General features: G+C 41.7%; 1 protein-coding gene across 1 annotated transcript in view; it reads left to right on the top strand.

Moving 5' to 3' along the window:
- Nucleotides 1-649: 649 nt before the first annotated feature.
- MAPK12 (mitogen-activated protein kinase 12) overlaps nt 650-17,267 on the top strand; it is a 34,403-nt gene continuing 17,785 nt past the window's right edge. Inside the window, exons 1-4 of the mRNA XM_027742624.2 lie at nt 650-891; nt 1,641-1,770; nt 11,907-11,965; nt 15,628-15,739. Of these exons, the coding sequence (XP_027598425.1) occupies nt 776-891; nt 1,641-1,770; nt 11,907-11,965; nt 15,628-15,739 (417 nt within the window). The 5' untranslated portion in view covers nt 650-775. The remainder of the gene's footprint in view (nt 892-1,640; nt 1,771-11,906; nt 11,966-15,627; nt 15,740-17,267) is intronic.

Here is a 17,267-nt window from a genome sequence, read left to right as displayed (position 1 = left end):
AAAACACATTTTAAACCAAGTCTTTGCCTTACACGTGATGCCAGCCGAGGCCCATTTACTACTGAGCTACTGAGAAGGTCGCTGCTGTCCACACTCCAGCACTGCATTTGTTTCAAGCCACTGCTTGAGCAGTTCCATATCACTCCAGTCACGCGTGGGACCACTTGCTCTGAGCTGCTGAACCAAGTGTCCGCTTGTTTCTATTTAACTCTATGAAACACTGTTGTAATTCGGGGTCTGACTCCGGGATGATCTGGGGAGCCCCCAGCTGTTCGCCCCAGTGCAGAGGCCATACAAAAGCTTGCTTTTGTACTCCCAGGTCTACCAGCCTCTCGTACTCCTTAACGCTTTGATGCACCAGCCAGTAGCACCTCACCAGATCCTAATCACAAGCGTAAAACGGGTACCGGGTGAAAGGGGGGGAAGAGACGGCCGGGAGGGGTTTGCTCCCTACTTCGAGGACTCGTGCAGCTAGCGAGAGCCTCAGCACCTGCCTCCCTGCCCGGGCAACCTCGGCCGCCGCCGGGACACCGCGCCGTCCGCTCTCAACCTCGGCAGAGCACAGCCTCAGGTGCCTGGGCTGGAGGGGAGGAAGGGCACAGCCGGTCCCGGTCGCGGCCGCGGCGGGAGTGATCCGAGGCGAGTGCGCGGGGCGGGGCGGTGCTGCTCGCCCAAGCCCAGCCCCTCTCCGCAGCCCGACTCGGCGGCGCTGGCCGCTCCCGCTCCCCCCGCCCGGGCTCTTTGTCGGCGGGTGCCGGTGGGGGCCCGCAGCGCCATGTCCTCCCCCAAGAACGGCTTCTACCGGCAGGAGATCACTAAGACCCTCTGGGAAGTGCGGGACCGCTACCGGGACCTGCAGCCGGTGGGGTCGGGCGCCTACGGAGCCGTCTGGTGAGCGGGGCGGCGGGGGTAGCCCTGGGACAGGCAGCGGGGGCGGTGGCCTCTGCCCCGGCCCGGGGGACGCGGCCCGGCCCGGCCCGGCCCTCTGGCGTGTGGCTCCCTGACAACTTTCCCCGGTTGTTGCGCCGGCCCCGGGCCGGCCCCGCCGGGGCTGAGGGCCGGCCCCGCTGCTCACCTGGCCGCCCGGGCCGGGCTCTGCCGCCGGGGAGCGCGGCCCGTCGTGGGAACCGACAGGCGCTCTGGGCTCCGACCCGCGCGTGTTCTCGTCCCCGGAGCGAGCAGAGCCCCAGGCGCTGCCCCGGCCCTGCCCAGCCCTGCCCGGGGAGCGCTGTCCGCGGCTGCTGACCCTGGCCCGCGGCACCCCGGAGCGGCAGCGACCCCGAAGCCCGGGGTGTTGTAGCCCTTGGGGTGGGACGCCTGGTGTGGGTCAGTATTGGTGGTGGGTTTGGGGGATTTTTTGTCTTTTTTTTGCCTTTTTTTTTTCCCCTCCCCAGATGTTCCTCTTTAAAGCTTTTGAAAACTTCTAAGTTTCATCACAGGGTCTGGCAGCCTTTTAAACGAATGAAACGAGACGGCTGCTGACGAGGTGCTTTGGGGAGGTGATCTCCCCCCATGGCACGGGGGGTTCCGAGCCGAGGGCCAGGCAGCATGGGGCAGAATGAAGCCTCTCCCCGGTGCCGGCCGGGTTTGCAGGCTTGCTTCGGTCCTCGCTCGCAAAACTCTTTTCTTCTCCCTTAAAGCTCAGCCGTCGATGGAAGAAGTGGTACCAAAGTGGCCATTAAGAAATTGTACCGCCCGTTTCAGTCTGAACTCTTTGCCAAGCGAGCTTACCGAGAACTGCGTCTCTTGAAACACATGAAGCACGAAAACGTGAGTTAGGTCGTTAGCAGATATCCTTCCCCAAACCCCTAGTTTAAGCATCCTAAAAACAAAGAAAATATGTAGATTTGGACAGGGCGGATGTGTAGCTGAATGGAATTTGGGAATCTTTCAGCCTGTCTTTTGTCTGCCTGTCCTACAAACATCAGTTCGCACAAAGTAGAATATCCTGTGGGAAACACCGCTTAATTTCCATCTGGGAAAGATTGGGTGGGAAAGGTTAAGACCACAGGGCAATTTGTGCTCAGAGCTAGTGAGAGATTAAAGACCAGAAATTACAGTCACCATCACTACATTCCTGTGAGGTGCAGGAGAATGTAGAGCGTGGGTCTGTGTGTCTCAAGTTGCCAGCATATCTGTCTTGTTTTGGTTTTTATTTTTCTGAACTTGAATGAAGATGCACACGTGTGTGCCTTTAAGAAAGGGGGAGAGGTTTTGTCTTTTTTTTTATTGTTCATGAAGCATTTGAAAGTTTTGGGCTCATACTAATGTGAAACAGGAAAAGTTCATGAATGACCAAACAAATTGCTTTACTGGGAGGCAGAGAATAGGATATAGAACTCTGCATGTAATTCCCATGTAACAGGAAAGAAGAATAGCTATAGAAAGAAGTGTTGAAAGTGTACTTGAGAGAAAGATACTTAGTCCCAATAGTGTTTAGTGGTTTAAGAAAATAAAAGAGAAAAAGGTTTTGTGGAGTCAAAGCATGGATTCTGTGTGAGAAGGGTCTCAGGGATGTGGGAGATTGGGAGCATGTGGGAGATTCAGAGCACCTTCACAGAAAACTGAGAGATTGAAAGAAATTATGAGAGAAACTGGTAATAACAATAACTAGTCATTGCCATTTAACATTATAATTTTAATGTTGTGAGTACCAACAATATCTAGATTCGTTTGAAGAATAATCTGTGGGATATCCTGACTGTCCAGAAAGAAAACAGAGCTTTCTATAGGCTTAAGAACCTATCTGCTTGTAACATTTTTATCTGAATCTTTTACTCTGATTACTTCAAAGTAACTGCCTCATAATCACTGCTATTTATGTTAAAGAGTTAATGTTTGCAGGGAACTTCTGTCTCATGTGTGGGCTTTATACTCTCAGCATTTTCTTTACTGAACATTTGGGAGCAGAGCTGCCTGTGCAGTTGCCAAGCTCATAACTATGTCCAGAATTTTGAGATTATTTTTCTTCCATTTCCCAGAATAATCTGTTGGGTAGCATTTTCCACTCCTAGGAAGTTTGATGTGGTGTATGCCCTTCAGGACAATACTCTGGAACTCCACCATGGACTCATTTGGCAATTAAAGGGTCTAGAAGAAAATGGTCACTGGGGAACATGAGCACAATTTATACAAGTTACAAGTCAATATTTGTGAAGGAAGGGAATGATTTACAGTCTTCAGAAACAGTTTGGGCCACAGAAAGAAGAGTCTGGTCTATGTACTAAGGAAAAGGTTTACCTTGAATAAACCATCTAGTCATTAGAGAACAAAGACTGAATAAATGAGCCTGCGGGGATTCACAGCAACATGGAGGCAGAGGCTGGCTATTCCACCCATCCACAATGAGAGGCTGGCTACTCCACCCATCCACAATGAGAGGCTGGCTACTCCACCCATCCACAATGAGACTGACATGGCTGTACAGCCCATCAAGGCAATATCTGTCCACCAACCCAGTCTCACATTCTTCTGTCAGTTGTGTTGCCCATGGCGAATTAGGAGCAGCAACAATGCCTTTTAGGACTTTTAGTCCCTGAGATAATCTCAGGATACTCCTTTAGCCATTCCACCCACCCAAAATTAAACTAGAATGGCAGTATTCCTCATCATCAGGATTTTCAGCCCCACCCCTTTGGCCCACCACCACTCTGCCAGAGACCCTCTTTTTACATATTTCATAGAATCATAGAACCGTAGAATGGTTTGATTGAAAGGGACCTGAAAGATCATCTAGTTCCAACTCCTCTTGCCATGGGCAGGGACACCTTTCACTAGATCAGGTTGCTCAGAGCCCCATCCAACCTGGCCTTGAACACTCCAGGGATGCAGCGTCCACCAGTTCTCTGGACAGCATGTTCCAGTGCCTGACCGCCCTCGCAGGGAAGAATTTATTCTGAATACCTAATCTAAACCTACTCTCTCTCAGTGTTAAGACATTTCCCCTTGTCCTACTCAATACATGTTCTTGTAAGTAGTCTCCGTCTTTCTTGTTTCCATCAAAGGATGGATTTCCAGGCAGAAGGCAAGGTCCTTTCCCGTTCACATCAGCAGTTCACACTGTGCTGTGCACACCTTTAATGATATGTACAGTAATGGCAGGAGAGCTGCCTGTTTTCTATCATCACCATTGTCGCTTCCATGATTTGGACTATGGAGTTTTACATGGGTGCCTATCTCTAATCCAAAATCTAATTCCTTGTAACAGGAATTAGTAGAATAGAACAGCGATTGAAGAATCTTTCTTGATTTTTTTTTTTGCTAACTAACATGTTATAGTATGCTTCTATAGATAGCAGTTATCTATCTTTCTGGCTGTACTATAAATACAACTGTTATTAAAAAATTTAATAAAACTGAAGTAATTTTTTTAAAGACTTCAGTAAAATAGCGATGCCACTGTTATCTCTGTCTTGGGTGTTAATAATCTAAGTATGTAGAGGATGTGGTATGTGATAGCCAGTCTAATGGTATTGCCACTATGGATTAGATTTGGAATAGTCTTCCAATGTCACATTAATCTGACAGTGCAAATCCTCATCTCACTTTTTTCCTACTTCAGCATATAAAATGTTTCAAGGTTCTGTTAACTTGATAGTTAAAATTACATCCAATTATCTCTTCTTGTTTTTTCTTTCAAAATTACTTCTGTAATCATGAGGAATTTGATGTTGGCTTTTATGAAAAGTGTGATATTTTGTTTGTTTCACTGTGATTATCTCTCAATAGACCATCTCTGCCCTTCATAGCTTTCAGGGAAGTGTTGTGTTAAGCATGTAGCAATACATTATCATAATTTGTTTAACCTTATGCTGTATTCAGAATGATGGAAGAAATTGTAATGGTCTGACACATTGTGTTAAAAATAGCACCTCTGATCCTCCATTAAGGTAGCAGAAGATACCATTAAACCCGTGCCACAGTGATATAATTCATTAGTGTGTTGTGCTTCAGTGAAGAAAAAGGGAGGAAAACTTCTGCTTAGTAGCCTAGATGACCTCCATTATAGACCCTTTGAGGAATACGCTCATCTCTTTAATGTGGAAGGGTTGTAGGATGACCAGGAGTCCTCTAAAAGCAAGTATAGGAGTCATTCTACTGAATTTTATTGGAATTGTATTTCGCTTTTCAAGGAAGCTAACTCACAGGTCAATTTGCTTGTCTGTTTAGACATTTTTCAGGAGAAGGTGATTGGTTGCTGGCATGACCATCTTTCATTAGACCTTTGCTTTCCCTAATGGTTCTCAAGTAAATGCAGTGAGGAATATTTCTATATAAACCGTGCAGACTTGATAGCATGGGACTTCTCATCAACACTTTGCAAACAAATCCAGAGGAGTAATGGTGTTGAGGGCTCAGGGACAGAGGCTGTGTACGAAGAGGACGAGACCTTGCTGTTAGGAGAAAAATTAGTCTGTAATGGCACTGATATCCATATTTTTTTTTGGTAGGCCTTTTAATTCAAGAGGTTCTGAGATGTTTCCCAAACTTTATAAGCTACTTCTACTACCAAGAAGCAGTCTAACCCAGATCAATTCCTAAGACACTGCCAAAAAGAAAAGTTCATTTCCAGTGATCCAGTTCACTCTGAAGCTGCATAAACAGCTGGCACAAGGGAGGGAATGGTATGAAAATGAGGAATAAACACAGCTAAGGCAGAATGAAGAATGCATTTCTTGGGGTTGTTTTTCTCCTTCATTTAATCATGCTAGCTTGTAGTATTCATCCCACCACAGCCTTAGCAGCTCTTGATTATTTCTTTGATGTATGCTGAATCTTGTATAGAAGAACAGACTTTTTACCTTTAGAAAGTTTCTTTTTCTAGTAATACTGCTTTTGTTCCCTGTTTCTTTCCATTTTGAGTTCATTTAAAGGGAGGACCTTTAAGACATACCTATTATGGCTCTTAAAACCAAAAGCAGTGAGAATATGGCCAGCATGCTAACTTTGGCCCTGGCTTTAGCTCTCAACTATTTGCATAGCTCTGTATTTGTGTATTCTTCTGAAGTTAAGAGAGATGTTTGTGCATGCAAAGCTAAACCCAGGCAAGTAAGTAGAGGTGCAGGGCCTTTAGTTTTATTTGGCAAATAATTTTATTATGCATTTGGACTGGAAGTGATACCTTAATACCCACTTCAGTTGAAACAACTGCAAGTTGCTTGTAGCGGTCCAGCCGTGGTACCTTGCTCACCTCCCAGTTTGCTAACAGAAGTTTTCAAGTCACCAGCAGGAGTGCAGAATAGCTGGTGAGGGGAGATGGCACTGGAAAGAGGAGGAAAAGAGCAGCAGCTCATGCTGGTGGCTCATGTCAGAACAGAGTGTGGATTTTAGCAAAGTGTGGTACGTGCATGTGTGTACATGTGTTTATACCTACATGTACATATAGGCACCCACGGGAATTCTGACGCAATTCTACCAATTAAATTCCGAATGTGTTTCTGGCATAAAATTTCTGACAAATGCCCGTTAAACATTTCTTGGGTCAGTTAATATTCTACAGATGTTTTCCCTTCCTGGAAACCCTGTGTGTAAGAGGCCGCTGCAGTATTTGTTCAGAGGTACTCTATATTATGCTCTCATTCATTGCTCTGAGTGGAAATTATTCTCTGGTGTATTCCCATATCTAAAGACCAGTGTGTGTTTTGCATTAAGAGAAGCATGTAGTTTTTTCCCCCTTTTGGAAGGAATTGGATATCCAACAGACACCAAATTGTCTGTCTCTCTACAGTTACATTTTTGAGGATGATGCACTTTTAGGTTGGCTGTTTTTTAATTCTTTATTTTGAAAAGAATTTTTACTTATACCTACACAGTGTCAACCAGGGGAATAATTCGTTCCAGAAAAAATAGTGGGTCACTCTATGTTCCTGCCTGAGAAAATCTTAAATCTGTCACCTTTTGCAGTTCATCTAGCCTGACATAAGCATTAGAAGAGCAACAACGTCCGCAGTGTAGAGAATCAGACAAACAAGGGAGTTGCAGTGGTGACTTAACAGATGAGAGCTCACTGTGTTAGAAGAGGTTTCCTGCAGTAAGTCCTCCAGAACTGCACCAGCTAAAAATTCACATCCTTTGGGTACACATATGCCAGTAAAGTGCAATTCAGGAATTCTGTCTGGAGATGGCAAATTTCTTTATGGGTCCTTATGAAAGCAACAATACAGTTATAACTGGATAGTTTATTGCTATCAAAATTTTGGAAGGAAGAAACACTCCTGTCTGCTTCTCTGAAGGCTGAAAGCTTAGCACAGATAGGAAGATAATAGGACACCAGAGTCCTTTTATTTTGGTACTCAAAAGCCAATAAATCAGTGTAGGGGTATCTGTTGTAATTTCTGCTTATTTTCACAAACCTGGTGAAAAGGTGTTTTACGTGGTTTTACGTGAAAAGGTGGTAAGCAGGTGTTTTATGTGGGTTGGACTTCAGCTGATAGCCATTTATTTGCATCCCAGCCTTGGGTACTAATAAAGCAGACTGACTAGCTTATTTCATTAAATGAAAATAAGGAAAGCAGCACTGAAACCCAAACCTTCTCTTTGGTTTGCCATTCAATCCAGAGATAAAGATGAGTGTCTACAGAATTTGAACCTATCTGGTATTACATATGAGTCCTTTGAAAGAAGAGTGTGCCGATGCTTGTGGGTACAGCTTGTGACTGCCGGTGTGCTGACTGGCAGGAGAAAAGGAAAGGAGGTCTTGGTCCATCAGGAAGAGTCTCTCATGTCATGTATCAGTAATCTGTGAAGAAAAGATGGTGACTGTGGTGCAAGCTTTGGCATGGATAGTTAAAATTTTAAAAAGTTTGAGAGTTCTTAATGTAGTAAAAGGATGCAGGTGCCCATGATGTAGAACACTGCAGGAACATGAAGTTGAAGCTAAAAATCCTGCAGAAAATTTAATGCAGCTTAATATGTAGTACAGTGCACCCTAGCAAGGCTCTCTCTTAAATATCTACTTGCATGTGTAGCCTGAGTGCTAAAGCCACTCAACTTCACTGTGTTTTCGTGCATAACATGCAAGAGAAAGCAGCACTTACTGTATGAGAGACATAACCTACATTGAGAGACATAACCTACCTTACTTATTAATTTATACAAGACTGGAGTCTTTTCTTGATGTAGTGCTGCTTACATCAGAAACTTTTGTTTGCAGAAATGTAGTGGCTGAGTCCTTGAATACAAGTAATCCAATACATGAAAGTATGGGGGGACAGAGATGAGGAGCTCTTCGCCATTGCGCTATTGGAATAGTATTTGGAAAAGTAGGCAGCTGAGAAGGAAAGGGCAGAAACCACCTTACCAACGTATTGTTGTTTATTTGTTGACAGTAGTTAGAGTTGGTCAGGGTGGTCAGAAGACACACACGTAAACACAGTAGGTTAAAGAAAGGCTGGAGATGCTGCCACCCACCCCCCACTGTCTTCAAAGCAAATATATTGAGTAAAAGCATACCTGAGGAAAACAAGTTAGACCAGTCGGTAGGTAGCTTTGTGGTCTTGCATTTCAGGAATATGGAGCATCTCTCCTATGAAGAAAGGCTGAGAGGGTTGGAATTGTTGAGCCTGGAGAAGAGGGGGTTCTGGGGAGACATAAGGAAGAAATTCTTTACTGTGAGGGTGGTGAGGCACTTGAACAGGTTGCCCAGAGAGGTTGCAGATGTTCCATCCCTGGAAGTGTTCAACACCAGGTTTGATGGGGCTTTGAGCAACCTGATCTAGTGAAAGATGTCCCTGCCCATGCCAGGGAGTTAAAACTAAATGAGCTTTAGCATCCCTTGCAATCCAAACCGTTCTGTGATTCTGTGGGAGAGACACAGTATTATACCCTCTTCTGCAGACAAAAGTGAGTAAGATACTTCAGTGCAGACTGAAGAAATCCAGGTTATTTTTCAGTCAAATTTACAGTAGGAAATAAGGTGCATTTCTGTGATCTTACTTATTTGAGAAATTGCCTTCTGGCAGAGTTAATGGGGGTAAAAATAAGACCCTGAAAAAGCAGTGCTGCTGCTGGTTTCCACAAGTGCTTTTCATGCATTCGTTCCTCAGCTGGGCTTCCATCTCTTGTGCTGTCAGTTACTGTGCTTATAAACACCAAAAATACATCAATAGAAGGTTTTGCAGGTATCTGTTACATTTCATATAGGTAACACTATGAAAAATTATTGATTCTTGTAATTGTTTATGGTGGCTTACTTTTGTTCTGGGACATTATCCTTAAGTATCATAAAGTTTCTTTACAAATACTGTCTTTGAGAGCATTTCAGGCAGACACAGGATTTTCCATGATATCATAAAGGAGGGAGTTGCCTACTCTTTGTCCAGTTCTTCCCTTTTCCTGAATAAGTAGCTGCAGTTGTATCTTCCTCAGCGGATTTATTTTATCCTGTACCTCCTTGTGCTTAATATAGCTCCAGAAATCTCTGGCCTAAATGGAAATATAAATGACTCTGTTCCAGTATAGGAAAATAATCCCAAAACACAGCTATTAAAGAAAGATCACTGAGGAAAAGGAAATGGGTCCTTTGCTTTTATTTTGGAATTGATTAACTATTAGTATGTCTTACCATTTTGGATACTAAAATCTATCTCAGGATTTTAAGAAAACTTGCTTTGTAAAGCAAGGAAAGAAGTCTTGTGAAATCCTCGTCATGTTAAAAGTGCTTTCTGGTTCATTATTTAAAATTACCTTCAGCAGGAGCTGAGCATTCATCTGAGTGGCATCCTTCACTGTAGAGGATTTGCAGCAGTGATAAGTTTGTATCCATAAGTTTGCAACCTTACCTCGGAAATAAAAGTGTATCAGGCACCATTAAGTAACTACTGGAAACTCTGTTTACTTGAGTGGATACGCAGTAAGATGTTAGTGAACTTCATTAGTGTATTTGGGGGGTGTTTTGTTCTTTATGGAAACATATTCTTCATGCTCTTGTGTTTCACAGAGGATACCTCATAATGCCTTAGTGCACAGATGGATGTGATACAGCAGCCACGCTATTTTATCCTCTTCTGGGTCCCTTCTTTATATTGTGGTGTCCAAGTGTCTTTCACTGCTACATTCAGATGTGATGGGGGGGTTATTTTCTGATGAGGGCATGGAAATATCTCCTTAAGGAGAACAAGCAAGACTTCTGAGAAAATGGGGCTTGATAAGGAAAGATACATATTGGATAAGATTACTGCTAAAATGTTAACTTCCTTCTTTGCAATACCTAAATATGTGGAGAGAACACAACTTTTCTGGCTGTGTATGCTCTGTGTGTACGCATGCTGCCTCAGGAAATGCCCGTAGAGCTGCATTATGCTCTATTGTTGTCATGTACATCTTTGTAGTCCTGCTCCCCTCTTTTTTCTCCCTGCCTCCACAGAGAAATGGAAAACCTTATGTAAAATTGTCATTAAAAAAAAAATGTTATTGTAATGTTAGCACTAAAGATATTACTTAAAATAATAACTACATCCTCTGTGGGTTTAATTATTGTTTTATGGTAGTTATTCTTCTTTAATTGGTTTCATATAACAGTCCTCAGGAAAACATTATTGGAGACTATTTTCAGGGATATACGTGGTTACAAAGAAAGGGAGTTGTACTTTTCCGCCTTCATCTTTATTAGCTTTTCTGCCTTGTTCATCATTATGACATTTTGATAATATCCAGGTTAGCTGTAGTAGTTTGTCCTGAATGTGGAAAGACTAAAAATATGTGCAATAAGAATTTCATCACAGTTGGGATTTTTATTTAAAGCTTTGCTTTAATGAAATATAATAAAAGTCTTGCATTTCTTCCCGTCATTTCTGCTCATGCTTCTCTTTACTTTCACATTCTTTTTTATAAAGATATCTGTTTTGGACAATAGTTTTTGATGTATAATCTGATGTCAGTATGACCATGGAGAAAGAGCTGAGCAAGATTATAAAGGTTGTTCATCTCTTAGCTTGCCTTCTAGCAAACCCCTGCACAACCTCACTGGCACAGCAGCCTGCACCATGAGCACTCTGGGGCTTGGGAGGCTTCCTCTGAGCAGACAGAAATGGTCATGAATTAGGGGCAGAAGTAGAAAAGAAGCAGCTCTAAAAGTCTGTGCTATTTAGGTACTGCCTGGATTAAGCAACATGTAAAACTGAAGTCTGGCTTTAGACAATTCCAACTACTTCTTTTGGAGCATTGAGTTCTGTATATTTAATTTTCTAGTATTTAATGGGTTTGAAAGAAGCATTGGCAGTCAGAGTAATGCATTTAGTCAGTTTGTATAGTTTGTCTGAAAAACCATAGTAATAGGAAAAGCTGTGGTGGAAAATCTGTTTTACTAGATTGTTATTTCTCTGTTGAGTGATGGAATGCTTTTGTTTGACAAAAAAAGCTCTTAAGGAAAACCTAAGGTAGAAGCCACAGTAAATCATACAAAGTTCTTGCTAATTTTTACCCCCTATAAAAGCAGTTTAGTTCTAGTTTTTTCTTCATACTCAATTATATATTGTAGTCTATGTACTAAATTACCCTGTTACTGAAATTAGATGATGTTTAAAGTATTATTCATTGATAAGCAGCAGACCCAGGTAGGTGAAGAGCACTTATAGGTGCTTCATGTTAGGGACTGATTCGTCTGGTTTGTTTTCAACACTTCAGTAGTAAAAGTGCTAAGAATGCTGTCTCCCCTTACATAAAACTGTTAGCCTCTGAACTTTTTAGGTTTTGTGTCACAGGGTCAAGAAACCTGCAGAGTTATAAAATTTAACACATAACAAATCCTGGTGTTGCTAGGCACTACTTTAGGTATTCTTTCTGCCATGTTTACACCTGTAGCTAATGTTTCACTGTGGAAAAGTTTTGGATTATATTTTTTTCACTTATTAGATGATCCAGGATTTATTATGTTAAATCAGTTATTAATTTTTTTTCTGTCATTTTAGGTCATTGGAATATTGGATGTGTTCACACCAGATGTAACACTGGAGAAATTTAATGACTTGTAAGTTCTTAGTTGTTTGTATTTTGAAGCAGGGCATTGTTGCCTGTGTGTGAGGAAGGGTTGTTACTTTTTCAAACAGAGAATTTCAAAATTGTTGCTTCATGGATTTTTTTTTTCCGAATTTCATCTTAATATGACTCTTACATGCAACTTCCAAATTGGTAGGCTGGGGTTTTCAGGGTGTTATTAGAACCAGTTTCCTGTCTTACAGGGTGTATACTTGTTTCAGCCCTTAGTAATTGGCAGTTTGGTGTATTTCCTAATCCACCTTTCAAGTATTGATTTTTTTACCCTAAGACCCAGGTTGCTCAAATGATAGGATAATTCTTAACCCAAACAGGTAGGCTGAAAGTGATGCCTACTACATTACACATCTCAGTGGGGTCTGTCCTAATTCAAGGATTAATTAAAAACTGCTGATGCTGCTAAATTTTGTAGTGATTATCTGCACTGTGCTCGGTTGTGCTCCCTGAATGTTTTCCCAGTCCAGTGGTCCAAACAGCAAGAGATACAGATTGCTTCTACTACATCTCCCTGACTTTTTAGCAGCATCTCAGACAAGATGCTTAGGAAGTCTGCCATTTTACTTGTGGATCCTGCTGCAATTCTTATAAATTAGAGTCATTAGAGAAACAACACTCAGAAGTCCTGTTAGGCTTAGTGTAGATTTCCTGTAGAACTGTTCTGGATTTCATCTAATGTAGCTGTGTTTCCAAAACAACCTTGCATATTTATATCTTAGCAAAGAAAGCTATCTGACAGAAAAATGTAGAAAATTAAGTACAGAAAACATAGAGCATGTGTTCATATTGATCATTGAGCCAAAAGGAATGTTGTCCATATTGCCTATTGTGCTAGCATTTTATGTAACATATGTAATAGAATGCACATTTATGGATTAGCATTGAAGCACTGTGTTTTAAAAGAGGCCCTAAAATCATCTTCCAAATTTTGGAGGTACAAGTCAAGTAGAAAAGATATTTTCATTACTGAAATTGCAACAAATGAGCCTATGGCAAAATTTGCTTTCAGGCCCACGGGCGAACTGTTGGAGGTGAGCCAGAGGTAAATGTGTGTACATTTAAAACAAAAGTGAAGAAGCAGCTTTTGTGACTAAAGGTCAAATAGGGCATTTGAGGGATACTCTCTTTTTGATGACTAGTCATGAGATGTTTGTGACTTCTGTAATGATCAAATTCAAGTGGGTCTGCGTGTAGAAGCAGCAGAAACAAGGTGTGTGGTTTCACAGAGCCAGTCACTAAGGTTGATCTTGTCTGACACTTGAGGTTTCTGAGCTGACTTCTAGTCCTCCTGTCTAGAGGTGAGCATGTTCCTCCTTAATCTGCCATTCTTCTCTCCTGCTCCTCTGCTCTACCAGTCAACAAAGATTGTATTAACAAAGATTGAAGGCAAAGTCTTGCTTACGTTGTGAAGAAACAGTCCTTTCCCTGCTCATGTTTGTGTTGAAATTCCTTCAGGTTTAAACGTTCTGTTTATTGAAATGGTGTACTGAATCAGAAATGCATAAATCTTTATCAGTTTAAGTCCTTTTCTACCAGCTGCTGTTCACCCCCTTCATTGCTATTCCTTGCATTGTCCATGCTTGTATCATACACATTGTGCCAGAATGGGTTGCTGCTCCTTATTTTGTAAGAATTTGAGCTTTAAATGAAACTTACAGAAACATAAATGGATTAGGCATCAATTTCTCATTGAAGTGAACTACTAATCATATGTCTAACCTCCTCAGATTATTCAAGGACTCCAACCGTGGATTGTAAATATATTTTTAATAATAATAAAAATAAGATTGCAAAGTTTTAAGTAATAGATAAAATGTTGAAAGTGAGTTTGTAGTGTTTGATCCCATTGTTGTCCTATTCCAATATGTTGCTTATAAATCATTACTACAGTTTGAACTTTCAAACTCAAAAAGAAGTGGATTTTTCCTCTCTTACATTTTGGTTATTTTTCAACCCACCTAGACTTCTCTCTATTTGACTGTAAGAGATTTGAAGTCATCACTTTGTAAACATACCAAATTGTGCATATGTAAAACTGCAGTCTTATTTCTTCTTCTCTTCCTGCTCTTTACAGTGCCTAATGATTATATATTGGTTTAAACTTTGTCTATTCACACAAATCACAACCCTTAGCCCTGCACAGGACCATTCTCAGGAGTCACACCATGTGCCTCAGAGTATCATCCAAATGCTTCTTGAACTCTGCCAGGCTTGGTGCTGTGACCACTTCCCTGGGGAGCCTGTTCCAGTGCCCAACCATCCTCTGGAACCTTTTTCTAATATCTAATCTATATCTCCCCTGAGACATTCCCTCGGGTCCTGACACTGATCACCACAGAGATCAGAGTCTGCTCCTCCTCTTCTCCTCACAGGGAAGTTGTAGACTGCAATGAGGTCTCCCCTCAGTCTCCTCCAGGCTGAACAGATAGGAACATGAACAAAGAAGCTGAACTCCATTTTCCAAGGCACTTGTTTTGTTGATGGGAAACATTTTGTGCGTTATTCTGGGAGAGAGATACGAAATGTTCCCTTCTCTATGTTTGCGCTGCCCTTATATAGTCACAGAATTAAATTGCTCATCCTTTGTATCCAAAGGTTAGTGAACTTGTCGGTGAATGCTGGGACTGGGAGCCTGAGTCCTGATCCCCAAAGTCGTGGGAAAAAAATGCTTGGTACCTAGGACATGTTGGAAATGCTACCTATAATTCCTAGTGACTAAATCAGTGTCTTTATAGTCAATCTCTATTTTGTTTTATAGCTGCATTTCTAGTAGAATAAATGCACTTTTCATGCAGGTTTAATAGTAGAAATCAGAATTATAATTTGCATATTTTAACTAGAAGAAACCCATTTAGATCTAAATAATAAAATCTGTAGCTATGAAACAACAATCATATCTAATTCTTCTCTTCATGAAAATGCATCTGCTTGTCCTCATCAGAAGAGGAAAACTGATTACTGTATCCTCAGGTGCCAAATGTGATTGGCTCTGCCTGTGTTCAGAAACTCTGAAGGATGAGTTTACTACATGCAATATGAAGAACAGGTTTGGATCTTAAGTGAAGATTAGCTATGAAATATCAGCTTGGCATTCTGGAGCTTTCAGTTGCTGGTGTCCCTTACCATTATGAAGTATTGAAGATCCGAGTTTATGATCCCAGATGAAAATTAATGACAGTTATTGTTGCCTCCTAATTTGATCAACTTTTTCTGTTACATCTGGCCTTGTCTGTTTGAATGAACCACCTAGGCACCTTGGTTACTGCGAGTTCAAGGCTATGATCTTGATTGTGAGAGACATGGTGTTGCATGAATGTCTGTTTTCTGTGTAGCTGTCTTTGAAATATCACAAGGCTCTTGTTAGTTTCTTTCTAAGCTAGTTCAGAGTCTGCACTCTTCTGATAACTAGCAACTTTCTGTAATTGGTGACAGGGTTGGGCAATACCTTTTCATGACAATCAGATAAACGTGGAGAAACTTGGAGGGCAGAGGGATGATAAAGGAACTGTGATAAATGGAACAATCTGTAATTTAATATTGTCATTGAACTATAACATACAATTATGTTTCAATTTATATGACAAATTAATCAAGTTGATCTGTTTGGTTTTGTTTTCTTTTTTTGTGTTCTGTTTTAAGCTACCTCGTCATGCCATTTATGGGAACAGACTTGAGTAAGATAATGAAGCATGAGAAACTAACTGAAGACCGAATCCAGTTCCTGGTATATCAGATGTTGAAAGGCTTAAAGGTTTGCCACTTCTACTGTTATTTTGATGTTCAAAGTCTTTTTTCCTAGCAAACCATTATGGAAAGCTATAAATATTTATAATTTGATAGCAGGATAAAATTTTTCTAACCTTATATAGGAAAAGAATGCATAGAAAATATGATTTTCTAGCTAAACAATCCTGGCTGTCTCAGTTTCTCCTCTTAGATTAGATGCTTCAGTCACATAATCATCGTCATGAAGCTTCATTGGATTTGGTTCAGTGTCTCTCTTTAACTGGAAAGACCAAAGCTGAACACAGCACTCTGGGTGTGTCTCACTAGAGCTGAAAAAAGGGGAAGGATCACCTACCTAAAGTTGCTGGCAATCCCCTGCCTAGTGCATGAGGCTTTTGGTTGTCTTTGCTGCAAGGGCATGTTGCTCACATTCAGCTTAGTACCTTTAGGTCCTTTTCTACCAAGCTGGTCAACCCCCAGCCTTGTTTGGCTCCTGAGGTTATTCCTTCCCGGGTACTGGATTTTGTTGAACTTTGGTGGGTTCCTGTCAGCCCATTTCTTCAGCCTGTGGAGGTCTTGCTAAACAGCAGCACAACCATCTGGTGTGTGAACATTCTTCTCAGTTCTGCATCCTTTGGTGAGGGAGCACTCTGTCCCATCATCTACGTCAGTCATGAAGATGCTAAACAGGACTAACTTTAGTACTGGCCCTAAGGGGGCCAGGGCTAGTGATGGGCCTCCAGCTGGACTTCCTGCCACTGATCACAACCCTTTGATCAAAACATCCACCGAGCCAGTCGTCTTATCATAGAAGATTAATGGGATAATGAGGGGTGATTTTCCCTTTTGTAAACCCATGCTGACTACTGTTGCTCAGCGTTTTATTCTAACCATTGGAAATGGTTTCCAGAATTACTTGCTTATTACATTCCCAGACAATGAGGTGTGGCTGACTGATCCTCTTCTTCCTTACCCTTTTGAAGACATGAGCAATATTTGCTTTCTTACCATCATAAGGATCATCTCCTAATTACCATATTATTAAGTGGCCTCACAATGACATTGTCCAACTTGTCTTAGAATTCATGAGTGCATCCCATCGGGGTATTTAAATGTTAAAGTTGTGTGTGTTTAGATGTTCCCTAATCTGATCCTCCTCCACTGAGGGTGAGTTTTCCTTGCTCCAGACTTTGCCAGATCATAGGTCCCCAAAATCACTGGAAAATATTACTAGTAAAGAGGGATGGAAAGGAGACATATTGAGTACCTTAGGGTTTTTTTCCATGCCCCTTGTGTCATTGCCTGTGTTTTCACTGTTTTTTTTTTCCTCCTGATTTGCGTGTAGAAGCCCTTCATGTTAACCTTCAGGTCCCTTACCAGCTTCAGGACCAAGTGGACTTCACCTTTCCAAATTCCATCTCTGCACACTTGGACAGTGTCTCCACATTCTAGCTGGATGACCTGATTCTGCTTCCACCTTGTGTACACTTCTTTTTCATGTTTTCAGTTTCCCTAGCAATTCTGCATTCATCATGCAGGCCTCCTGCCACCTT

The sequence above is a fragment of the Pipra filicauda genome, unplaced genomic scaffold (genome assembly GCF_003945595.2).
Source record: "Pipra filicauda isolate LSUMZ 115617 unplaced genomic scaffold, ASM394559v2 scaffold113_size4260070_pilon, whole genome shotgun sequence".
NCBI classification, from domain to species: Eukaryota; Metazoa; Chordata; class Aves; order Passeriformes; family Pipridae; genus Pipra; species Pipra filicauda.
Note: the sequence above shows the minus strand (reverse complement) of the source record. Positions and strands in the feature narration are given on the sequence as shown.